This window comes from Vidua chalybeata, chromosome 2 (genome assembly GCF_026979565.1).
Source record: "Vidua chalybeata isolate OUT-0048 chromosome 2, bVidCha1 merged haplotype, whole genome shotgun sequence".
NCBI lineage: Eukaryota > Metazoa > Chordata > Aves > Passeriformes > Viduidae > Vidua > Vidua chalybeata.
In genome coordinates, this window is record NC_071531.1 from 88,843,350 (window position 1) to 88,863,810 (window position 20,461).

Below are 20,461 nucleotides of genomic sequence, written 5' to 3' on the forward strand. Positions count from 1 at the left end.
AACATGAATAGCTGGTTCTTATTTAAACTCAGAATCTCCCCTATAGTTAAAACGAATGTTTAATAATTCAGAAATGGTGGGGGAAACAAACAGGAAGACTCTAAGTAAATAACATTTCAAAAGTATTATAAAATCCAGAAGCATGTAGGAAGAGAAAGCCTGAAGAACCTAATTTCAACATCATATTGTCTTTTTCTTAGAACAGATAACTACCAGCTATCCTATCACAAGCAGATAACCCAAACTGCATTTGGGACCTGTAGTAAGAGCTTCATGTCATGTACAGAACAAAACTGATACAAACACTCTTTCATCCTACACAGTTCTAAGCCTAAATTAACGAGCCACTAGCCACTGCAGGAAATCATATCAGTGACAATGTTTTAGTAGGGCCTGTGACAGGACACAGGGTGATAGTTTTAAACTAATAGTGGGTATTCCAATTAGGTGAAAGGAAGAAATTTTTTACAATGATGGCAAAGAAATACTGGAACAAGTTGCCCAGACAGGTGGTGGATGCCCCATCCCTGGAAACATTAAGGACTGGATGGGGCGCTGAGCAACCTCAAGTAGCTTAAGATGTCCCTGCTCATTGCAGGAGGCAATAAACTAGATGGCCTTTAATGGCCCCTTCCAACCATGCTATGATTTTAAGATTATGTTCAGGCAGAAACATCTTTGAATAGCAAACCACAGATATATTTAATTGACTCTTTAGGCTTCAGTTTCTACTGGACTCCCCATCTGAACAGTTACAAAACAGCTCTACTGAAACTCATCTTCTTACCAAAACATACTATATATTAAAAGTGCTAACTAATTGGAAAGTAATACCCAATCTTTGCTTAATTATAATGTACTTGATGGAAGACAGAAGTATCAGATTTAAACTCCATTTTCCTCATGGAAGATTTAATAACCCAAAACAAGCACTACCTCCAGTAATAAGATAAAACTACTTTGACAAGGAGGTTTGTGAAATATTCACAAGAAAAATAATAAATATTTTAATTTTAAAAATAACATCTTGGTATCAATAGATATGCAACAGCACTATGTTAATTTATATTTATTTCTATTTCTATCAGTTTACTGCATTATCACTATTAACATTTTCTGTTCTGTGAGAGCTACTGAAGCAAAATGCTAGAGGCTAATCAAAAGGTCACATTTAAGAAGAAAAACTTCTTGGAAAGCGCTGGCTTGAGAGACAGAAACCAGGTCACTAAACAGGCTTCCTTCACACTATACAACAGACCCATTAACAGATTTACTCACATGCAAAAATACTATTTCTACAGGAATCTCACTTATTGCTTCTTGGGTGTTTCATTCTTTCCTTAAACACAGATCCCTTGAGAAAAGACAAGCTGTTCTAAGCAGAGGAACTTATTTTGGTTGCAAGTCTCAGTGCCACCAAGCAAGATCTCAGGATTTAGAGAGGTGGATGAGTCCAAAATAGGTACACCAAGCAGACAACTGAAACTGAAAGTTAGTTTCTTCTTAGTCTGGGTAAATACGTGTACAAACTCCAAGTCAAACTTAACTCCAGTAGCTGAGGAAGAAAAAATGAAAATTATTAAGGCAAACATTAATTTTAGCTTCTTCAAATATATACGGCATTTATCAAACACACCAATAAAGAATTTTTTAAGTTATATATAATTTCTAAATAGTCTTGCTTGTCAGAATATGAAAAACTGAAGAACTCTATTTGAGCAATTTAAGTTGAATAAGAAGATTTCATTTAAATTGTGAGCAGCAACAATTTTCAGAAATAATAGTAAAATATAGAAAATAGACATATAAAATCTGTTCTTGATTAGATTTTTTCATTTTTATCCATAAAACAGCAAAAGTTAAGTATGCAAATGGAGTATTCTATAAACAAGCACAGATGCATTTGAGGTCCTTCTATCAATAATTAAATAAAAATGGCATCTGCTGCAGCTGAGGCCTCATGAAACACTGAGATGGACAACAACTGATGTCATTTTGCCGTTACGTAAGCAGCACCTGGAAAGTGTTATTTTAGCTTCTTGATCATCATTACTAAGAGAAAGTAAGGTTAAAAACAAAACCAGATAATCTAAAGAATATGGACAGAAAATTCTCTATCAATTACTGTAGAAAAGAACAAATTTGGGAAGCTTAAAAGCAGTACCACAACACCTAAATTCATATTGGAGATTATCACACATGTGACAGCACACTGAAGTATAAAAATTACTTGTGAATAGTCACTTGATCTATTTGCGAGTTCACATAAAGCACATTAGTATTTTCCAAAGCACTTTGTGCAAACGTTAGAAGATGACTGCAACAGAGCAAAAGATTAGTCTCCTAAATATAATACAAAAATATTACATTGCTTAAATACTCACAGTTCACACATACAGAAATATAGTTATAAATGAAATATATGATTGTAACAATTACTTTCTGTTACTGAAAAATTACTTTAAGTAGGATCCTTGGCATACATAAAAACATGACCTAGAAAATCAATTATGAACCATCCTAAAATAGTAATGAAATACTTACAGCCAAAAGAACTCATTCCACAAACACCTTCATTTAATGTATATAAGCACATATATGTTATATATAATATGTTACAAAAAGAGAAGCTGAAGATCTGCATTAATTTTCATGCAACGTCTTTTCATACTAAAAGCAAATATAACAGTTAGTTTTTTCTACCTGACAATGTAATTAAAAGCTGAAAATAATTTAATTAGTTGCTGAAAATAATATAAATTGAATAATTTAAGGCTTGTTAAGGAAGTACTATTCTTGCCCAAAGCAACAAATTTAGTATCTGAAACACCAAGGAACAGAAGAAATGCATGATTTAAGAATCTGTCTACTGATGTGTAACACTTATGAAAAAATAAACATAATTTACTGCTACTGCCAAAACTAGGACTGCCCACAAAAACACAAACTGTGTATTTATAGAATGCTTGCTCAAAGGCCTATCCTTTGTTGATTTATGCATAGGAAGAAACTTGATCGCTTTAGTAAAACCACTGCCAAGAAAAGAATTTTGTCAGGTTGGTGTGTTTATGATTTGTCTTTTCCAAGCCAGTTTTACCTTAAAAAGCCTTTAAGGTGTCACACATGAACTATGTATGCCAGAATTGCATTCCAATTCATCTCGTCCAATCATACTCTACAGAAAAGCTTTTATAAAGCAGCAAGAAACTGAGATTTTTTTCATACAAACTCACAAACTTCACCACTGTTAGCTTCATTAAGTATACAAGGCTGTCAGGATAAAATAACCAACATTAATTGTTAGGAAACTTATCAAATTTGAAAAGATTCTTAGAAATGTTTCATTAATTTATTATTGGGCATCTGTCTTAGTTTAGTTTTGAGTTAGATAAGAAACAATTTATCATTCAGTAAAAATTCTAACTGCTTACATTACTGGAGCTTTTGAGCACAATGCTATGAGAAGACAGGATCAAAATAGAGTTCTATTAACTTAAACAGGCAAGAAGGGCAAAAATCTAGTCCTGAATTACTGAAGTTCAAGGAAATCTAACTGACAGTCTTGTTTAAACATGCCTAATGCTTAACTTGCAAGTGAACTTAGAAGTGAGGGATAAGACATGCCTCAATAGGGCTCCAAACAGTAAGAAATTGAAAACTACATTTATAAACTGCTCCAAAGGACCAAACTCTTAGAACAAAAACTATGTTGTGATGGCATCCCTGAAGTTATAAACGTCACTGCTGTTTTGCAATGTGCTTTTTTACTTTCTTGTTCTCAGCTTTTGATCCAAGTCCACTACAATCCCTGCTGCTGAAGCATCTCTACTGCTTTAGCAGCTGACACTTTATGCTGGTAATTACTCGACATACTTGAGAGCAGTGCTTCTGCAAGAAAACCTAAAGGAAAGCAAAACAACATCTAGAAATAATTCCTGAAAAGACTATGAGATTCAAAAGAAAAGTATTTAATATACAAAGTCTTACATGAAAAAAACATGAAAAAAGCATTCAGAAATTGAAACTGATGAATTCTCAGGAAACAGCCCCTTACACATTCAAAAAGGGGTTTTCCTTGAAGGGAAGTGGGCAAGGATGTCCAAAAATCCCACTCCCTCTCTAAACTACCAGTTAGGAGAGAGGTAAGTTTAAGGCTGGTATTGCAGCTATTGTTTCACTAAGTACAATACCCACGCAACACTATTTCACAGTGTTACTACAAAAATAAATCCGTCCACACAAAAGGAGGACTACAACTCCTACATATTTTTGGTCTCTGTTTTAGACACATAGAAACTATTTTAATACACTAAATCCAAACCATTAAGTTGCTGACACAAATAAAAGCAGGTCTTGGAATAGGAATTATTTTGTAGAACGCCTCTGATTGAGATTCAACAATGTAAATCAAAGCAAGCCATCCATAACTGCATAATAACCACTGCATGTTTGAGTAATTAATGTATTAGTGGCACTCAGAAGTATTTTCTATTTAAAAAAATATTTCTGCTTTTGCAAAATAAATCACCATCATCAAGTTCCTCTTTCAGCTGGAAGAATGTATGCAAAATAAAAATTAGCAAAAGACTACTGGAAAATTAGTTTCCCAATTAAGCTACTGTGAAATCAGAATGCATATAAATTATTGAGCTATAACAACACATTGCAACTAACTCACTTTTAGAAAGGAAGGGCAAAACCCTAAACAATATGAAAGTGTTTATTCATAATTTATTTAGTAGAGATCACACAACTAGATTAAGAAATTGTTTAGGCATCATCAGGCTGCCCATTAGATTAACAATCAATGCAATCAAATTTCTAATGTTCATCATCACCAGCAACAATAATGCTTCAGGAAAAGAAATCCTCTCACAGAAAAGATTTTTATCATCTGTAACAAAATCAAGTAACTGCTAGCTCCATTAAACTTGATTACAAGATGTTTTTCAAAAGTAGTTATATTTTTTAAAAATCCCAAGTTTAATGAGTTAGGGAAAAGATACAGATAGAAACTTTCAATGGGAAAGCCTAATACGGCAGTCTTACATGAGAGGGTCCAATTGTGGTTGCTATTGCACTTACCATTTATCTTCCTGTTTTAAGACTGACCAGTAAAAAGTGATAGGGTATAAGTGAAGGAAGCTTACTTTTCAAAGCTTTTAAGAAACAAAAACAATGATTAGAAACAATTATTATTGTCCTTCTAAATACATTTTTGGCAGAAGACTTTAATATGTTGTAAGTATAATGCCAGAAGAGTTTATCAAGACTTGATATGGTAAAAAAGTATCCAACAGTATCAAAAAATGCAATTCTCACCAAGAGTCAACTTTCAACCTCTGAAAATAGAGAATAACTTTCTCAGTATATGTACAGTGGTAATCTGAGAGTAGAAGTAAGTGCAAGATGGAATCTGTTCACAGTAAATGAGTATTAGTAAAAACAAATAAAAACTAATTAGTTGTACAAGATATTCTAAGTTGAAATCAGATATCATGTGTCATTTTGCAATCTCCAGAACAGCCTTACTGTTTTGCTCTGCTGCAAAATGCAAAGGCTTTTTCAATTCCCATTCACACTATATAACTACAGTTCTCTAAAAACATCTTAAAACAAGCATTTATAAAATGATAGGCATGCTTAGTCACACAGCTACCCTGATTAGAAACTGTTGCTAAAGAAAGTAAACACATCACTCGCCATTTTGTTTCAATTTTTCCTCTTTGAAGATTTAAAGAGCATTAAAAGTAAAACCTAAGTCAAGACATAACCAGAATACTAAAGACTAGTCTTGAGACTACATATTTTCATGTATCATTGTATATGCCACTTCAATTTCATATGATGTTTAAAAAACAACACCGGTACTATATAGTCCTTTATATAAAAGTTAAAATGTTTTTGGTAGGGCTGTTACTGCAAAACTACATCTATATATTCTTGCAGCGTATTAACTAGGTCCAGATGAACACAATTTCAGTAATGCATCAGAGTGGGAAAGCTACACTCTTCCAAAGCAGTCTTCCACCTTTCACCTCCAAAAAATTTGATGTATAAAAGTAATAAAAATTATGCATAGTGACTGAAATGCTTTCCATTTGAACCACTCTTCTTCCTTTCTCATCCTACGTTTTTGCCAAGTCCAGCACAACAACTTTAACAGTTTCTATTCATATAGGGTTTGGAATTTAAAATGTAGATAAGCAACAAGGATGGCCAAACTGTGGTAAGCAATTTAAGCACAAAAACTAAATACTCTTACCTCAAAGACAGATGTAAGAATAAACCAGTAAAGGCTGTGGTGGCCAACATTATCTAGTTTTTCCCCACTCCAAGCTACAGAATACAGGCCACAACTTCCTAACGGCAATGGAATCTGAGGGAGCTACAGCCATCCCAGGGCTTTGGGTTGGCTCCCCAGCTTGCTATTACTGCAGCTCTCTGCAGCAAGAAGCACGGGTCTCACAGAGGAGCCAGGAGGTTTTGACAAGCAACTTAAAGGGTCAGAAAGTCAGGCAACCCCAAAAGATGCTACATTAAATGATATGAAATTTCACATTTGGCACTACAGAAGTCATCACTAAGTGCTATTTCTAAATATGAAATTTTATGAGACGACTGTAACATGCTATTTCCCTAATTATGTTTAATAATATTTGGAACACACTAAAGGACAGTATGAATTCTGAATTCTTGTTCTTCATTTCCCTGAAGAAAAGATGTTCTGAAAGCAGTTTTCTTTTAGAGTGAGAACATATGGAAATAAATTACCATCTGCTTTTGGATGTGAGTCCCTCAAAACACAGTGAGCAAAAACAAATTACACCTCTTAATAAAATCAAAGGAACTATTTTGCTTCCTCCCCATCTTTACTAAAAACACTAAGGGGCAGACGAGGGGAAAAATGTCCTGCTGAGAACATAAAATCATTTATTTTCTAACATCTCTCAGGATGTCTCAGAACATACATAATAAATTCTTTGCAACCCTACAGAAAATTTCATGGTATAGAATGTAAACCAGAGGTTTTCCTTTCACAGGAATAGCTGAGAAACCAGCAGTTCATTTCTGATTGATGTGTGAAGTTGCACCTGTGAAGGAGAGCAAAATCCCCTCCTGCACACTACAGTTGTGTTAATAATGTAAAAGAGCATTGTGTGAATTGCTTATTCATTATTTCCTCACTAGGAATAGCTGCACTAGTAAAAGGTATCCTACTCAAGAGAAAATTAAGCATTTGCAACATAGTTTGCATTCACGGAACTGATCTGGTCAGTAGAAAAAAAGTCATACCCTTTGACCAAGAAAATTTAGAATATGATTCCTCTGATAGCACCATTTTGTTAGTCCTGCAGGATGCGTCTTCAGAGGCAGAGCATACCTAAATTACTAATATTAAAAATGTACAGATTATAGTGAGGACAAATTTTCCCTCACCTTCATAATCTTTCAGTCTCCTTTAGTAATGATTTGGATGTTCTCCTCATTTTACACAAGGTCAAAAGGGAGAGTGATTTTAGGCTCCATATGAAATTAATATTGCCCTTTTTGTTTCTGAAAACTTTCTTAGTAAGTTAAGCATAAACCAAAACCAGTAATTCAAACAAGCTTAGCAGCATGAACTGGTTTAAAATTTAAACCTTCAGTCCGAGTAAGGCACACCAGGATGGGTGATTCTAATCACCTCCCACTTAGAAAAACTATTTTACTGAAACATTTCAATTCCCAAGTAAAAAAAATTAGTATCTGAACACCTTCACTTAACAGAAGCCTTACATCACCAGCTTGTAGGAAAAGTAAGAGTGATGTCATCATACAAAAGAGTAACTACACTACTGAGTATGTAGCAATTCACTCACAGGGGAACAATGAAAATAGTGAAGTGAAAACAGCCAACACGAAGACGGCAGTTCAATAACTAGTATAAAAATAATGTAATGAAAAAATTGTTTTGCAATTTGGACTTTCACCATAGAATTGTACTTACATTGTCCATGAAATTTGGCTTAAATCCTCCTTCCTGCTGTCGTCGTAATTCCTCCTGTTCCCTCTGGCGCAGCATTTCTTCTTCACGACGTCTGTGCTCTTCTTCATGTCTAGGATATTTTTCAAAATTATGTCAACTAAGTCTCTTGACCTGATCAGGCCAAGATCAGGCTGCACTCAGCCTCAGAGGTAAGATCAAGCATATAAACAAAAGTGGTCATGATTTATTTTTTATATAGTGCAAGGCACTAATCTGCTCAACTTGATGAGTTTGAGTACTTTTGAAGTTTTGGTTTGTTTGTCGTTTACTGGAATACAAGTAATTTCAAAACCGATACAATTCTATACCTACTCTTCCAGCTATATATCAGTAAACAGGTTAAAATATACCAGTTTTTAAGAAACCACTATGGATTAAAACATTTCAATAGTGCCAAAAGACACAATTTTAATTCTGAGATGTGTTTGTGCTGCTCCCTTTATCTTATTGACCTTTATTGTGATATTTAACAAAAAGTATAAATCAATATGATGAGACTATGTCTATTTTCTTAAACTTTAGAAGAGGCATTAAAACAATTATTTGCATGAATCAAATCCTAAAAGAAAAATTGTTTTCAACATACTAGAATATCAAGTGAAAAAAATTCCAAAATTCCATGTCAGACTATAAGATTGCAATGCTATGATTCTACATGCAGATCACCTGCCCATAAAATTTAGAAGCATGTTTCTGTCTATTACAGCAATGCTTCAGTCATGTTAAAATAAATATGAAAAAAAAAAATAGGCTAAGACATTTCTATACTATTTAGAAATCTCAGAAATTTACAACAAAATTAGCAGACCTGAAATAAGTGAAAAAAAAAAATCAAGCAACACTCAAAATCAATCTTTTATATTGCATTATATTATCAGAAACATCACACATTATGCTTTTGAGAAGCAAGTTTAGCTAACATCTAAATTCATGCAGGCCTACAGTGGCCACACCTCTGTACAGTAGAAGACAAAATACCTCAATTGTATCTGCTTGCGTTTTTGAAGTTCTTGGTTTCGAAGTTCTTCCAAACGCCTCAATTCTTCCTGACGACGCATGAGATCTAGCAGGATTAAAAGTGCATTTAAATATAACAGCTGCCAATCAATCATTTGGCAACACAAAAATTGTTATTATTGTCAGATTACAGTTCTAACATTCAAGTTTTTAAAGCAAATTTTCAATGCATTTAACTCATCTGTTTCCATAAAGCTAAGTATAGCACTTGAAAAAATCACTGGATCCGTGGCTTACAAACATAGAAAGGTACAAAATGGGCAAAGCCCCCAAAGAAGGTTACAAAACAGAAGTTTCAAGCTCTCAAAGCAAAGGGAAAAAACTCTCTCAATCCCTTAAATCATATCCTGGTTTTACATCTAGGATACAGCATCAATTTTCTCACAACGCTGTACACTGCTGAAGTCACACTACTAAGAAAACCACTACAATATTTATGGACTTTCATGCTCTCCACTACCTGCTGCAGACCCCTATATGGCACACATCAGAGAAAGAGAAGTCATATGAACTTCAGGTGCATGAAGTCTGAACCTCCATAAAGATCTGTCATGACTGCTTACTGCAACTTGCAAATGTCTTCTAACCTCACAAAAAAGGTACAGCCATAGCCTCCTATGAAGCACTTAAAATGCCCTTAAAAAGCAGGGTATAACTCACAGTAATTACTTTTGCTGACCAGTCACATTATTGATTTCTACCTGGAAATTTATGCTTTCTTCAATTAATAATAATTTTACCATTTGTTAAAAAGTAGGTTTTTTTATTGTTTAACTACATAGGATATTGGCAACATGATACTACCACAAGCAACATTTTCCCATACCATCCATTAAATGCCTTTTATGCTTTAGTTCAACTGTTCTGCACATTTTCTCTACGCATTTCTCCACTATACTAATTAAAATATCTTTTTAGTTATGCAAATCAGTTTCATCAAACTTGTACACAACACTGTCCACTGTGGGATAAGTTGTTTCCTTTTCAGTTCTTTGTTCTTCCAAATTTATACAGCATTCCCTATTTCTTGTGCACACAGGACCAGGATATCCTAATTTCTCTCTACCGCTATCATTTTCTGTCCTTTGTTCTTAAGGTGTAGCACTCTACTTTTCTCATTGTTCTCCTCATTTTTCTCCATAGCATAGTTTATTGCCTTTCTGGAAATTGTTAGTATGTTAAAAGTACAACATAGCAAATTATGATTCAGTATAATTTGACAACTGCCATATCTTGGCAGAAAGCCTTACTAAGCCAGATGAAAACACAGATATAGAGGTTCAAACTCCACACAAGGGCCATTCATATTAAAAGACCTGTAATGATGGTAATTCTTGATTGACAGACCCTTTCTCTGAACAGAAAAAATCTGCACTAAAGCAGCTGTGGGGAAAAAAAGAAAACAGAGAGCATTATTATTAGCCTCTCCACTTTCTTGTGCTTATAAAAGGGCAAGGGCTTTGTTTTACCTTCAACCTCCTACATAGCAGACAGCAGAAGGTGAAGGTGCTCTCTCACCTCAGAAGTTAATCCTACAAGCTGGAATACCAACTCCACAAAGACTTTTAAGCAGTTTTAGCTGCTGATTTTTCATGTTCTAAAGATGAAAAACAAATGCCAAGCTTCCATATAATTGATACAAAATTAAGCTCTGTTTAAATTCAGTCACCTTTTCCAGTATTTTCATAATCTATTTAACCATAATTATGAGAGAATATTTACAAATGTTTGATGCATACCAGCAGTACATACATCAGAAATACCATGCAATTTACTTACACATAGAAACATGTATTCTGCTTTACAAATTACTTCTGACTCAGTCTGTCAAAATATGACACTTCAAAGTGAAAAATTACACATACCAAAAGAATTAAATCTACCTTCAGAATTACTATCACAGCACAAAAACCTGAGTACTCAAATCAATGTGTTCTAGATTTCCAGTCCTACTAGCTCTCACAGAGCAGTTTTAAGACAACCTTCACCTGCTAGAGTACATGGACCAGTAAGCTCATCCTTCATCCTGTCTTCTTTTTAACTCCTACACAACTAAAACATGACATTGTACATGTTATTTCGTATTTCATAATGACTTCAATACATCTTTAAATTTGACTTCATGCACCAGGGATACAGAAGTATTAATTCTAGGTTCTGGTGGCTTAGAAACTTCATTGCATCTTTCTACACAATCCTGTGATGCAATTAATATAATCAATATTCTTGGCATGGCATGAACTTAGACCCACACTGTTCAGAGCAATAAGAGGAAGCTAATCTTTGAAAATAAATACAAGTGAAATTACCACCTTATTTTCATGCATAATGAAGCTGAAGAATTGAGAAGATTAAAACAGAAGGAATACTTACTAATCTCTAGAGCTCTGAAAATCAAGTATTGGCAGGTAACTAAGAAGAAATCTAACTGTCTTAAGAAAATTCTGAGTTATCTGGTACCAAAGAGGTACTCTGCTAACCAAACTGTGAGGGGGAAAAGCCCTCCTCATACACTAAAAAAACCATATTTTCTCACTAGAATAGTAGCACCACATGCTTTCATGTTTTAGTGGCTCTTTAATGGCAGGAATAATTCTATCTTTTTTCATATAAAACTGGCATTAAACAAATATTCAAAAAGCAGAATATCTTTTCCTTCATGTTGTCCTTAAAAAAAACCCTACTATCCAAAAACACACTGAACTTGATGTTTTCCATTAAGTGCTTTTCTATCTTAAAGAAGAGGCCACCGTAATCTTGTCTCAGTTTAACCCATAATTAAGACGTGAATTTAAGAGAAAGTAATCTCTAATCTTGCCCTCAAGTACAGGCAAGAGGTGAATAAATTCAAAGGAAATTAAAGAGCATGAGTTTTGGAACTGGACTATTAGCATTGTTAAATATTAACAATTAGATAAGTCAACAGTAGATTTAGCCAACTTGTAACTTAAGCACCAAACCATCTTTACAAATCTCAGTCACGAATACACACAAAATTACAATGTGTGTCTAACTGGCGAGGGAGGGCTGTACTGTGTATTGTCAGCAGCATTCTTGGATCATATTAACATGCACATTCCTCACCTCTAATATACACCTGTGCTTACAAGGAAACTTAATGCTTCAACAGTTTTTCTTGGAAAATTAACCAAGAAACAGTTGTCATTTCAGGTGCTGCAGCAACTATTTGGCATTTCAAAGCAGTTTTCTATGCTATTACAATCTGTATAAGACCTTACGCCTTTCATTTATTATATAGGTACGCTTTTATGTTATTATCTTCTGCATAAGACCTTCTACTGCACAAGACCTTATAAAAACAGCATGGCTCCACACTGGGAGCACATGTGCCTATTCAGGAAAAACAGGCCAAGTAAACTTTTTACTAAAGCTAAATTTAGGAAGTGAAGTAAACAGACTTAGACAATCACCTCTTTATCAGATTCTTAATTAATTTCTGCAAATCACCAAGAAATATGTGCACAGAGAAGTATTCCTTCCTTTTTCTCAGTTAAATGCACTTAATTAAATGGTGACCAGCAAAATGTCCAGGTATACAGCTCAATATGCTATACAAAAACAAAAATTGTGACAAAACAATTCAATACTGGTAGATGATCTGGTTTTACCTTGCCTCATCAGCATTAGCTGATGCTCGTGTCTAGCTGCTTCCATTTCTGCCTCAAGTTTCTCTTTGGCTTCTCTAATGTTCCTATCAACCTGTTCACGCTGCTGCTTTTCCATCTCATCAAGAGCTTTCCACCGTGAAGCATACTCAAACTCAAATGTTCCAGGCTGAGCAAAGCGTGGAGGCTGTTCTCTTTCCCTAATAAAAATTTTACAGTAAAAATGTACAGAGGGACATGTTTAGATCAACAGCTGTAACGGCCAGAGAACATACACACAATCACTTCAAGTGTAGATCTAGCTTTTTATCAACCTGTCAGATGAATATATTCTAAACCAGACAAAGCTAAAATCAGACATTACGATAAATAAAGACAATTTTCCAAAAACTGCCCAAATAAAAATTCAATTTATTTAAGATAAAAATTTGTATTGACATCAATACAAAATACTAAGCTGCAACACTAGATTAAGTGTTCAGCCTTCTAAATCAGTCAATTCACTAAACCAATTATTTAAATAAGTGTCAATGCCTGCTAGACAGCCCAGAATATTAGCCAGAATCTGTAACCATTAAAATGAGCCCGCATTTCCCATTCTAACACTAATATTGTATCTAACAGTTACAGATTGTTAAGAAGTAGTATTCTACAGTCTTATAAAAATAAACATTTTAGATTCAAGCAACATGAATGGCAAATGATAATATTAAAAATTAGTATTTTCAGATTAGGGGACTTCTATCTCATTATTCACTTTCTCACATCATGCTCAAAATTTTACCTCAACAGTGGAAGCTGCAAAGATTTACACACCAGGGAGGCTGCCAACAGTTAAGGGGCTATTCAGAGAACATAAAGATCTGTGGGCATTCAAAATTTCTATAGGATTAGACCACACCCCTAATCCATATATGACTACAGTTTGCTGGCAACAAGCTCCTACTGACTGCAATGTAGGCCAAGAATCTCTCTACTACACTAAATGTACAGAATGTTAGACTAAAAAGCCAAATCTGAATTTTACAATGATTAGGAAATTTGGGAAGGTCCTGTTTAATCCTTTGACACAAAACAGCACAACATACAAAAAGCACTACTTCCTGCTACACAAACTCAAAATAAAACTCAGTGTGTATTTACAAAGATAACTAAATACGTAAATAATGTTTTATTAAAAAAGGCTAACCACAACTTACTTGTGGTACTGTTGTGTTTTTTGCATTAGCTTCTCAGGGAGTCCATCCTCATCATCAAATTGCTCCATTGGTTCTACAACAACAGGTCGAGGTGTTCTGGAAAACATTTTCAATTTAATAACTGAATCATTAAAGAAGTAGTTACAACTTATTTTAGCATTTTGAATAAACACTCCAGAAAGCTAACATATAATTCCTGTGTCTTGTCTTAAATCACAGAATTCCAATGAATCCCAATCTTAAGAACTACCTTGAGAAAATAATTGTTTTTATGCCGAAATCCAGCTATTCTGCCTAGAAACCACAACTTACTTGATATAGTTCTGCTTGCTTTTTTAAAATAGCAAAAACACCTACCAATAATTACAAAATATCTAGGAAGGAACTACCTTTCTGTTTTTGTCAGAAGCACCACAGAGGCCATGATCGTACTGGGAAAGCAACAAACCCAAAACAGAGCAGCACAACCTATTCATATTTCTACTGATTTGTACAACTTAGTTCTGCAAGTTACTCTACAACTGAAAACAGCTTGATAATTTGGTATTAATATTACAGCGATAATTAGAAAAACATTTCTGTTTAAGTTATTTAAAATCCCTTATTTGAACAACCACATACGCACAAATCAGAATCCTAATTGAAAAGCTGAAAACAGCTTCCTTGATATGTAGTAACCAGAGGTAAGTATGAGCCAAAGAGAGCAGTGTAAAAACTCTGAATTGCATAAAAAGCTCTTTGCATCAGTCTTGGGAGCAGAGTTTACAAAACACAGAGCACTAGAGACATTATTTTCAAAACACCAGCACTTGTTTATTGTGTTCCATGCCTTTATTTCACTTTGCAGATCTTCCCCTACTGCCCCAGTCTCTCACCAGGAAAAAAAAAAAAAACCACCAACCAAAACCAAACCAAACCGACGACCCCCAATATATTTTACTCTGTGCACCAAGTTCACACTGAAAAGATTAAGTCCAGAATCAAAGGCCACAACTCAGCAACTGTTTTTTCTGATGCCATCTGCAAGGCAATTGCTGACAGTTCTGCTATTTAAATGCAACTGAACCGGTGCTAACAAGTTATGATGTAAAACAACAATGTTAAAACACTAATGTTTTGAATGTCTAGTTTTGATACATTTAAAAACAGGAACTGGAAGATATTCTGATTAAGATGAGAGTTTTCAGTTAAAAGGTAAAACGTTAGACTCTGAAGCAAAACATCAAAGTAGATGGCAGCAGATTCATGCTAATTATCTGTGCATTAGGGAACATGTCACCTAAGCAAGTAAGCGATCAAGTGCTTTTTATTCACTCAGGCCATGGTTAGATGGTCATTTCAATACAACTGATCGATCCAGCTGGCAAAACAAGAATACCCTCCCCTCATATCCCAGCTTCTTTTTCCCTGCCACATCTCTCATGCCAAGAATAGCACTAATGTAACACTGAACTACATTACTTCCCTTGTTTGGCTCACCAGGCTTCTATTCCGTTACTAATGCAAAAAAAACCCAGGGAATAAGAACAAATTGCTGGCACCTCCAAGTAACAGTAAAGATGTATTCACATTAAATTTACTATGTAACCATCAAAGCAGTTCAGTAGCACACAAGATTTGGAGTTCCAGACCCCTTACTCACCTGCCAACTCCTCCTGGCAACATTTTCTCCTGCCTTATTCTCTGCTGGACCTGACATTAGCAAGCACCTTCCTGAGCTTGGACAGACTGCAATGGCCCCCCATAGAAATGAATAATTTTCTGTTGTTCTAGCAAGCACAAGTGGCTCATGGAAGTGTCATGAAGTTCAAGAATAGCACAGCCAGGGCAGGAAAAGAGCTGTGAAACCACAGCCTTACTTTCCCAATGAGAATCACGGAAATAAAAAGAAATCATAAATATGTATCATTTCACACCGTTTTTAAGAAAGAGTTTAAAAATGGCACTTGTGACTGTGTAAAGTACAGCAATTAACAACTCTCTTTGGCAAGTACAGAAATAGGAGATGCAAGAGAAGAGCTGCTATTTGCAAGCTTGGTTGTCCTTGAAATAGATTGTTTTCTAAACATCAAGAGTATAAACCTCTTCAGAATCTCAGTCTTCATTTTAAAACAGTGAGACAATCCTGGCCTTACAAGCCACAGATAATTTTTGGGATATAAACACTTTCTTTAGTCTACAGAAACATCAGCAATGTGATGCACTGATTTGTTAAGAAACAAAGGAATATTATTTTGTTACTGGGATCAGGAAGAGTGCAATCAATTAAAATAAAGTCTCAACAGAAAATGCCTTACTATATAGTGAAGGAAAAGTAATATTGTATATGAACAAGAAAAAAAATCCAGAATTTTGCTCTCAGACTTTCACGTGGTAATAAGAAATCTTATAAACAGTTAGCAGAGAAAGACGGTTTTCGTTTAAAAATAAATCAAGAGTATTTGTGGTATTCATGCAAAACACTTAAATTTCTACCCTCATTGGCTTTCAGAATTTGAAAACAAAATAAGAACTAGGGAATACCATGAATGCAATTTTTGCTCACATCGGGAAGATATACTCACAAAATCAAACAAAAACCTGTGAACTTACGTTGTAAGCAAGAATGCCCCATCACTGCATCTTTCTAGAGCTTTCCGTGCTGGAGGTTTTGCTGCAAACTCTACAAAGCCCTTCCCCGTAGCTCTGCCGCGATCATCTACTACAACAACCGCTCTTTCCACGGGCCCGAATTGCGAGAATGCTTGCTCCAGCAGCTCGTTGGAAACCACAGGCGACAGATTCTTCACTGTTAAGGCAGCTCCATGGGTAGCAAATCGAATTCGAAGTGGTCTGCTCTTCAAAATAGTACCATCAAGTTCTGCCTTTGCTATTTCAGCCAGGGTCCTAGATTCCTTTATAAAGATATGAAATATTTTATATATTTTATTTTCAAAGACAGTAAGTATCACTTTTGTGTGCCCTCCCTGAAAAGTAGAAAAGTTATTTTCCTTCACTTGAGCATATTGGCACCAATATCATTCAACTTGTTTCCCCCCAATCAAAAAAACAAAACACACCAACAACAACAAAAAATCCCAACAAGGCCTCTGTCCTCTAACTGAAAAAAAAAAAAGCATTTGTTACCCCTTATGGTTTGTTCTAAAACCAACACAGGAGTAAATTTTTTTTTGTTGCACATTAGAGGATTTAACAAATTCTCATGATGATGCTGCTGCTCTATTAAGGTTTTGAGTAGAGCTGGAAAGTTGATGCTTTTGACGTTTACCTACTCAAATGTTTATATTCTGCATCGCTAGCTCACAGCAGCAGGGAACGATATTCAAACATTACACTACAGGATCTAAGGTATTTTGGGTTGGGGTTTTGTTTTGCTTTCAAATAAGTGAAAATATCGCACTTACTCTCAATGGATGTCCAACTCAACATTCATCAACAAATTATGAAATTACCTGCTTTGCTCATCTAGTCATTTGTCTCACATTAATGGGCTTTCTGCACCCACATCCATAAGACAGTGTAAATCAACAACTACCTTTTTTTCTCACTTCAAAAATATTTACCACGTTTGATACCTGCAATCCCTGACATTTAAGAAAATTCTTTACATATTTCTTCACAGTTCAACTGGCTAGGCAAGCTATTAAAATATATATATATAGCTATTCCCTAAACGTAATGAGAAAGGGAAGTTCACATAAAAACTTTAATTCCTATTACACACAAAAACGAGTAACGAGATGTACGTATATCTCACTTCCTCCATAAAATTGCTATTTGAGGCCGGGGAATTCTCAGGGTACAAGATGCATGGCAGAATGCCGCAAGTATTTTAGGAGAAAAAAAAAACCTAACCAGTAAAATATATGGGAAAATAGTGACTAGATACCTAAAGCACTCTAAAACTAATCCCAGAATGATAAAAATCTGTGCATTTTAAACAGAGCAATCGTGAAAACTAATCTCGCATACTAAACTACCATTTAAATACAGTATCATAAACTTTTCGAATAATTCGGTTTTTTCTGCATACTTAACTCGAGCACGTTTAATCAAATACTGTATTACCCTAAAAATCTCGTCTTATCTGGGCACAAGTAATTTAAACAACCCGCGGTCCGCAACCTTTTCAATTCCGTGATTTTATGTTCCGTGTTACGATGTGCAAGCAGATGTATTTCGAAGCAATCCTGTCCATTCTTTAAAATTAACTGTATTAAGTGCCATGGGGCGAGGCGGGGACCGAAACGCCAGGGGCTGGGAGGACTACTCTGAATGCAGAGGTCTGGCATGGATGTGTAAAGGCGAACAAGGGAGGGGAAAAAGGGAAGAAGAGGCGGGAGGGACCAGTGCTAGCAGAGAGGAGGAAGAGAGGCAGATGGTGCCTTTTTTTACACCCGCCGAAATGGAGGGGAAGGGGGCAGGGGGCAAGAGACCGAAGCCTCCCGCTTTCAGAGACAGCCCCAGGGTGACGGGGCAGGCCCAGGGGCCCGCCCGGATCCTCACCAGGCGGATGAAGCCGAAGCCACGGTCCCGATTGATGAAGACCTCGCTGGGCTCCCCGTAGCGCTCGAAAAGGCGCTTGAAATCCTCCTCGGTGATATCAGTAGGCAGATTCCCCACGAACAGCCGGCAACGCTGCGTGTAGCTCTTCTCGCCAGGTTTGAGAAAGCTCTTGATATCGATAGTGAACCCAACCTCCTGTTCCTCATCTCCGCCACCTTCTTTGCTCGGCACCAGAGCCATGGCCGCCGCCGCCTCATTCTCCGCTTCTAGGCCGCGCAATCCTTTCAGGTTGCCGCCGCCGCCGCCCCCCACCATGCCCAGCGGCACCGCTGGGGAGCTGTTTTCGATCCGCACTTGCTTCAAGTTCCTATTCGCGGCCATATCCACTCCTTCCTCGCGGGTTCTCCCTCGGGGGACGCGGATCCCTGCTCAGCAGCCGTGCCTCCGACCCTCAGCCAATTCAAAATGGCGCCGCCGCCACCCCCGGCGAGTTGTGCCGTCCCCGCGGGAAGCCCCGCCCCGGCCCCGCTCCCCCTCACGGCCGCGCCGCCGCCGCCGCTCCCCTTCAGCTCCGGCACACGGCCGCACCTGCCCCGGGCCCGCGGTGATCCGTCTTTCCCCAGCTAGAGACAGATGTGCGTCCGCGGCTGCGCTGCCGCGTCGTGTTAGAGCAGTGGTGTTCTCAGCCCGTGCCCAGAGAGAGGAGCCCCTCGCTGGGGTCTCTCCAGGGAAAGGCAGCTGGGCGGGATGCCCGGGGGCGTCTGGTCGCTGCGAGAGAGGGAGGCAGGCGTGACACAAGAGACGCTGAGGCGGCGGCGGCGGGGACAGCCGGGGGAGTCACAAAACCACAGAATCAATCAGGTTGGAAAACACCTCTTGAGGTCATCGAATCTCCAACCTGTGGCTGAACGCAGCTATGTCAACCAGACCACGGCACTGAGTGCCACGTCGTCTTTCCTTAAACACCTCCAGGGAAAGTAATTCCACCACCACGCTGGGCAGCCCATTCCAATGTCTAATTACCCTTTCTGTGATGAGATTTTTCTTGATGTCCAACCTAAAGCTGCCCTGATGCAGCTCGAGGCTATGTCCTCTTGTTCTATGAGCTGTTGCCTGGGAGAAGAGGCCAACTCCAACTTGGCTGCACCCTCCTTTCAGGCAGCTGTAGAGAGTGATGAGGTCCCCCTGAGCCTCCTTTGCTCCAGGCTGAACACCCCCAGCTCCCTCAGCTGCTCCTCACAGGACTTGTGCTCCAGACATTTCTCCAGCTCCACTGCCCTTCTCTGGACTAGTTCCAGCTTATCAGCATAATTCCTGAACTGAGAGGCCCAAAACTTGACACAGCACTCGAGGTGCCACCTCACGAGTGCTGAGTACAGGGGGATGGTCACTGCCCTGGTCCTGCTGGCCACACCAGTGCTGATCCAGGCCAGGAGGGGCTGTCCAGGCACTGCTGTGCAGCATGGGAGGACCTTTGAACAGACAGGGCACAAAAAGCATTCACCGAGGCAGATGTGGGAGACAAATCTGAGTGAAGAGAGGCCTTGTTACGCTACTTCCAGGACAACTTCTTACAGAGCAACAGTTTTCGTTATAAAGGGGGTGACTTTCTTCTGAGAGGTGTGAAGTCGAGTATTTCCTTCCTCGGGCACACCTTCTTGTAGCAAAGACTGTGGATGTCCCTCATCTGCAGCACCAGACTGTGGTTTGCTCTCCTGCCAGATTTGTAGCTGCTTGGCTTGGTTCATGTGCTTCGACCAGTAGTACAACTGGAGCATGGTTTCTCAGAATTATTTATTTCATTAATTTAAGTCCAGACCATCTTATGAGGTCAGTAGTTACTTCAGCTAGTGTGTGGCATACACTGCTGTTTGGAAAAAGCAATATCAAGCATGATATTCAAGATCTACAACATGCATGAATGTGTTGCTTGGGGGTTACTTTGTCTATTGTGGAATATTTTAAGTTCCTTTGTCTTGTTGTAGCACTTGAGGTACAACAATGATCTGTCCCTTTCTTCCTATCTCTGAGCTTATTCAAGGAGCTTGAGAAGACACAATTTCCCAGCTTTATCAATCCACCTC

The 20,461-nt window shown here is 37.4% G+C and overlaps 1 protein-coding gene across 5 annotated transcripts in view; it reads right to left on the reverse strand.

The window, feature by feature from the left end:
- PSPC1 (paraspeckle component 1) overlaps positions 1-18,820 on the reverse strand; it is a 57,627-nt gene extending 38,807 nt beyond the window's left edge. For all 5 annotated transcript variants that reach the window (XR_008429426.1, XR_008429423.1, XR_008429424.1 and 2 more), the window contains exons 1-6: positions 18,378-18,820; positions 16,464-16,765; positions 13,872-13,967; positions 12,676-12,872; positions 9,008-9,092; positions 7,991-8,099 (exon numbers count right to left, since the gene is read on the reverse strand). Coding sequence is in view for 1 of the 5 variants with exons in the window: in XM_053935743.1 (XP_053791718.1) it covers positions 7,991-8,099; positions 9,008-9,092; positions 12,676-12,872; positions 13,872-13,967; positions 16,464-16,765; positions 18,378-18,758 (1,170 nt within the window). In the remaining 4 variants the exon portion in view is untranslated. The remainder of the gene's footprint in view (positions 1-7,990; positions 8,100-9,007; positions 9,093-12,675; positions 12,873-13,871; positions 13,968-16,463; positions 16,766-18,377) is intronic.
- Positions 18,821-20,461: the final 1,641 nt, after the last annotated feature.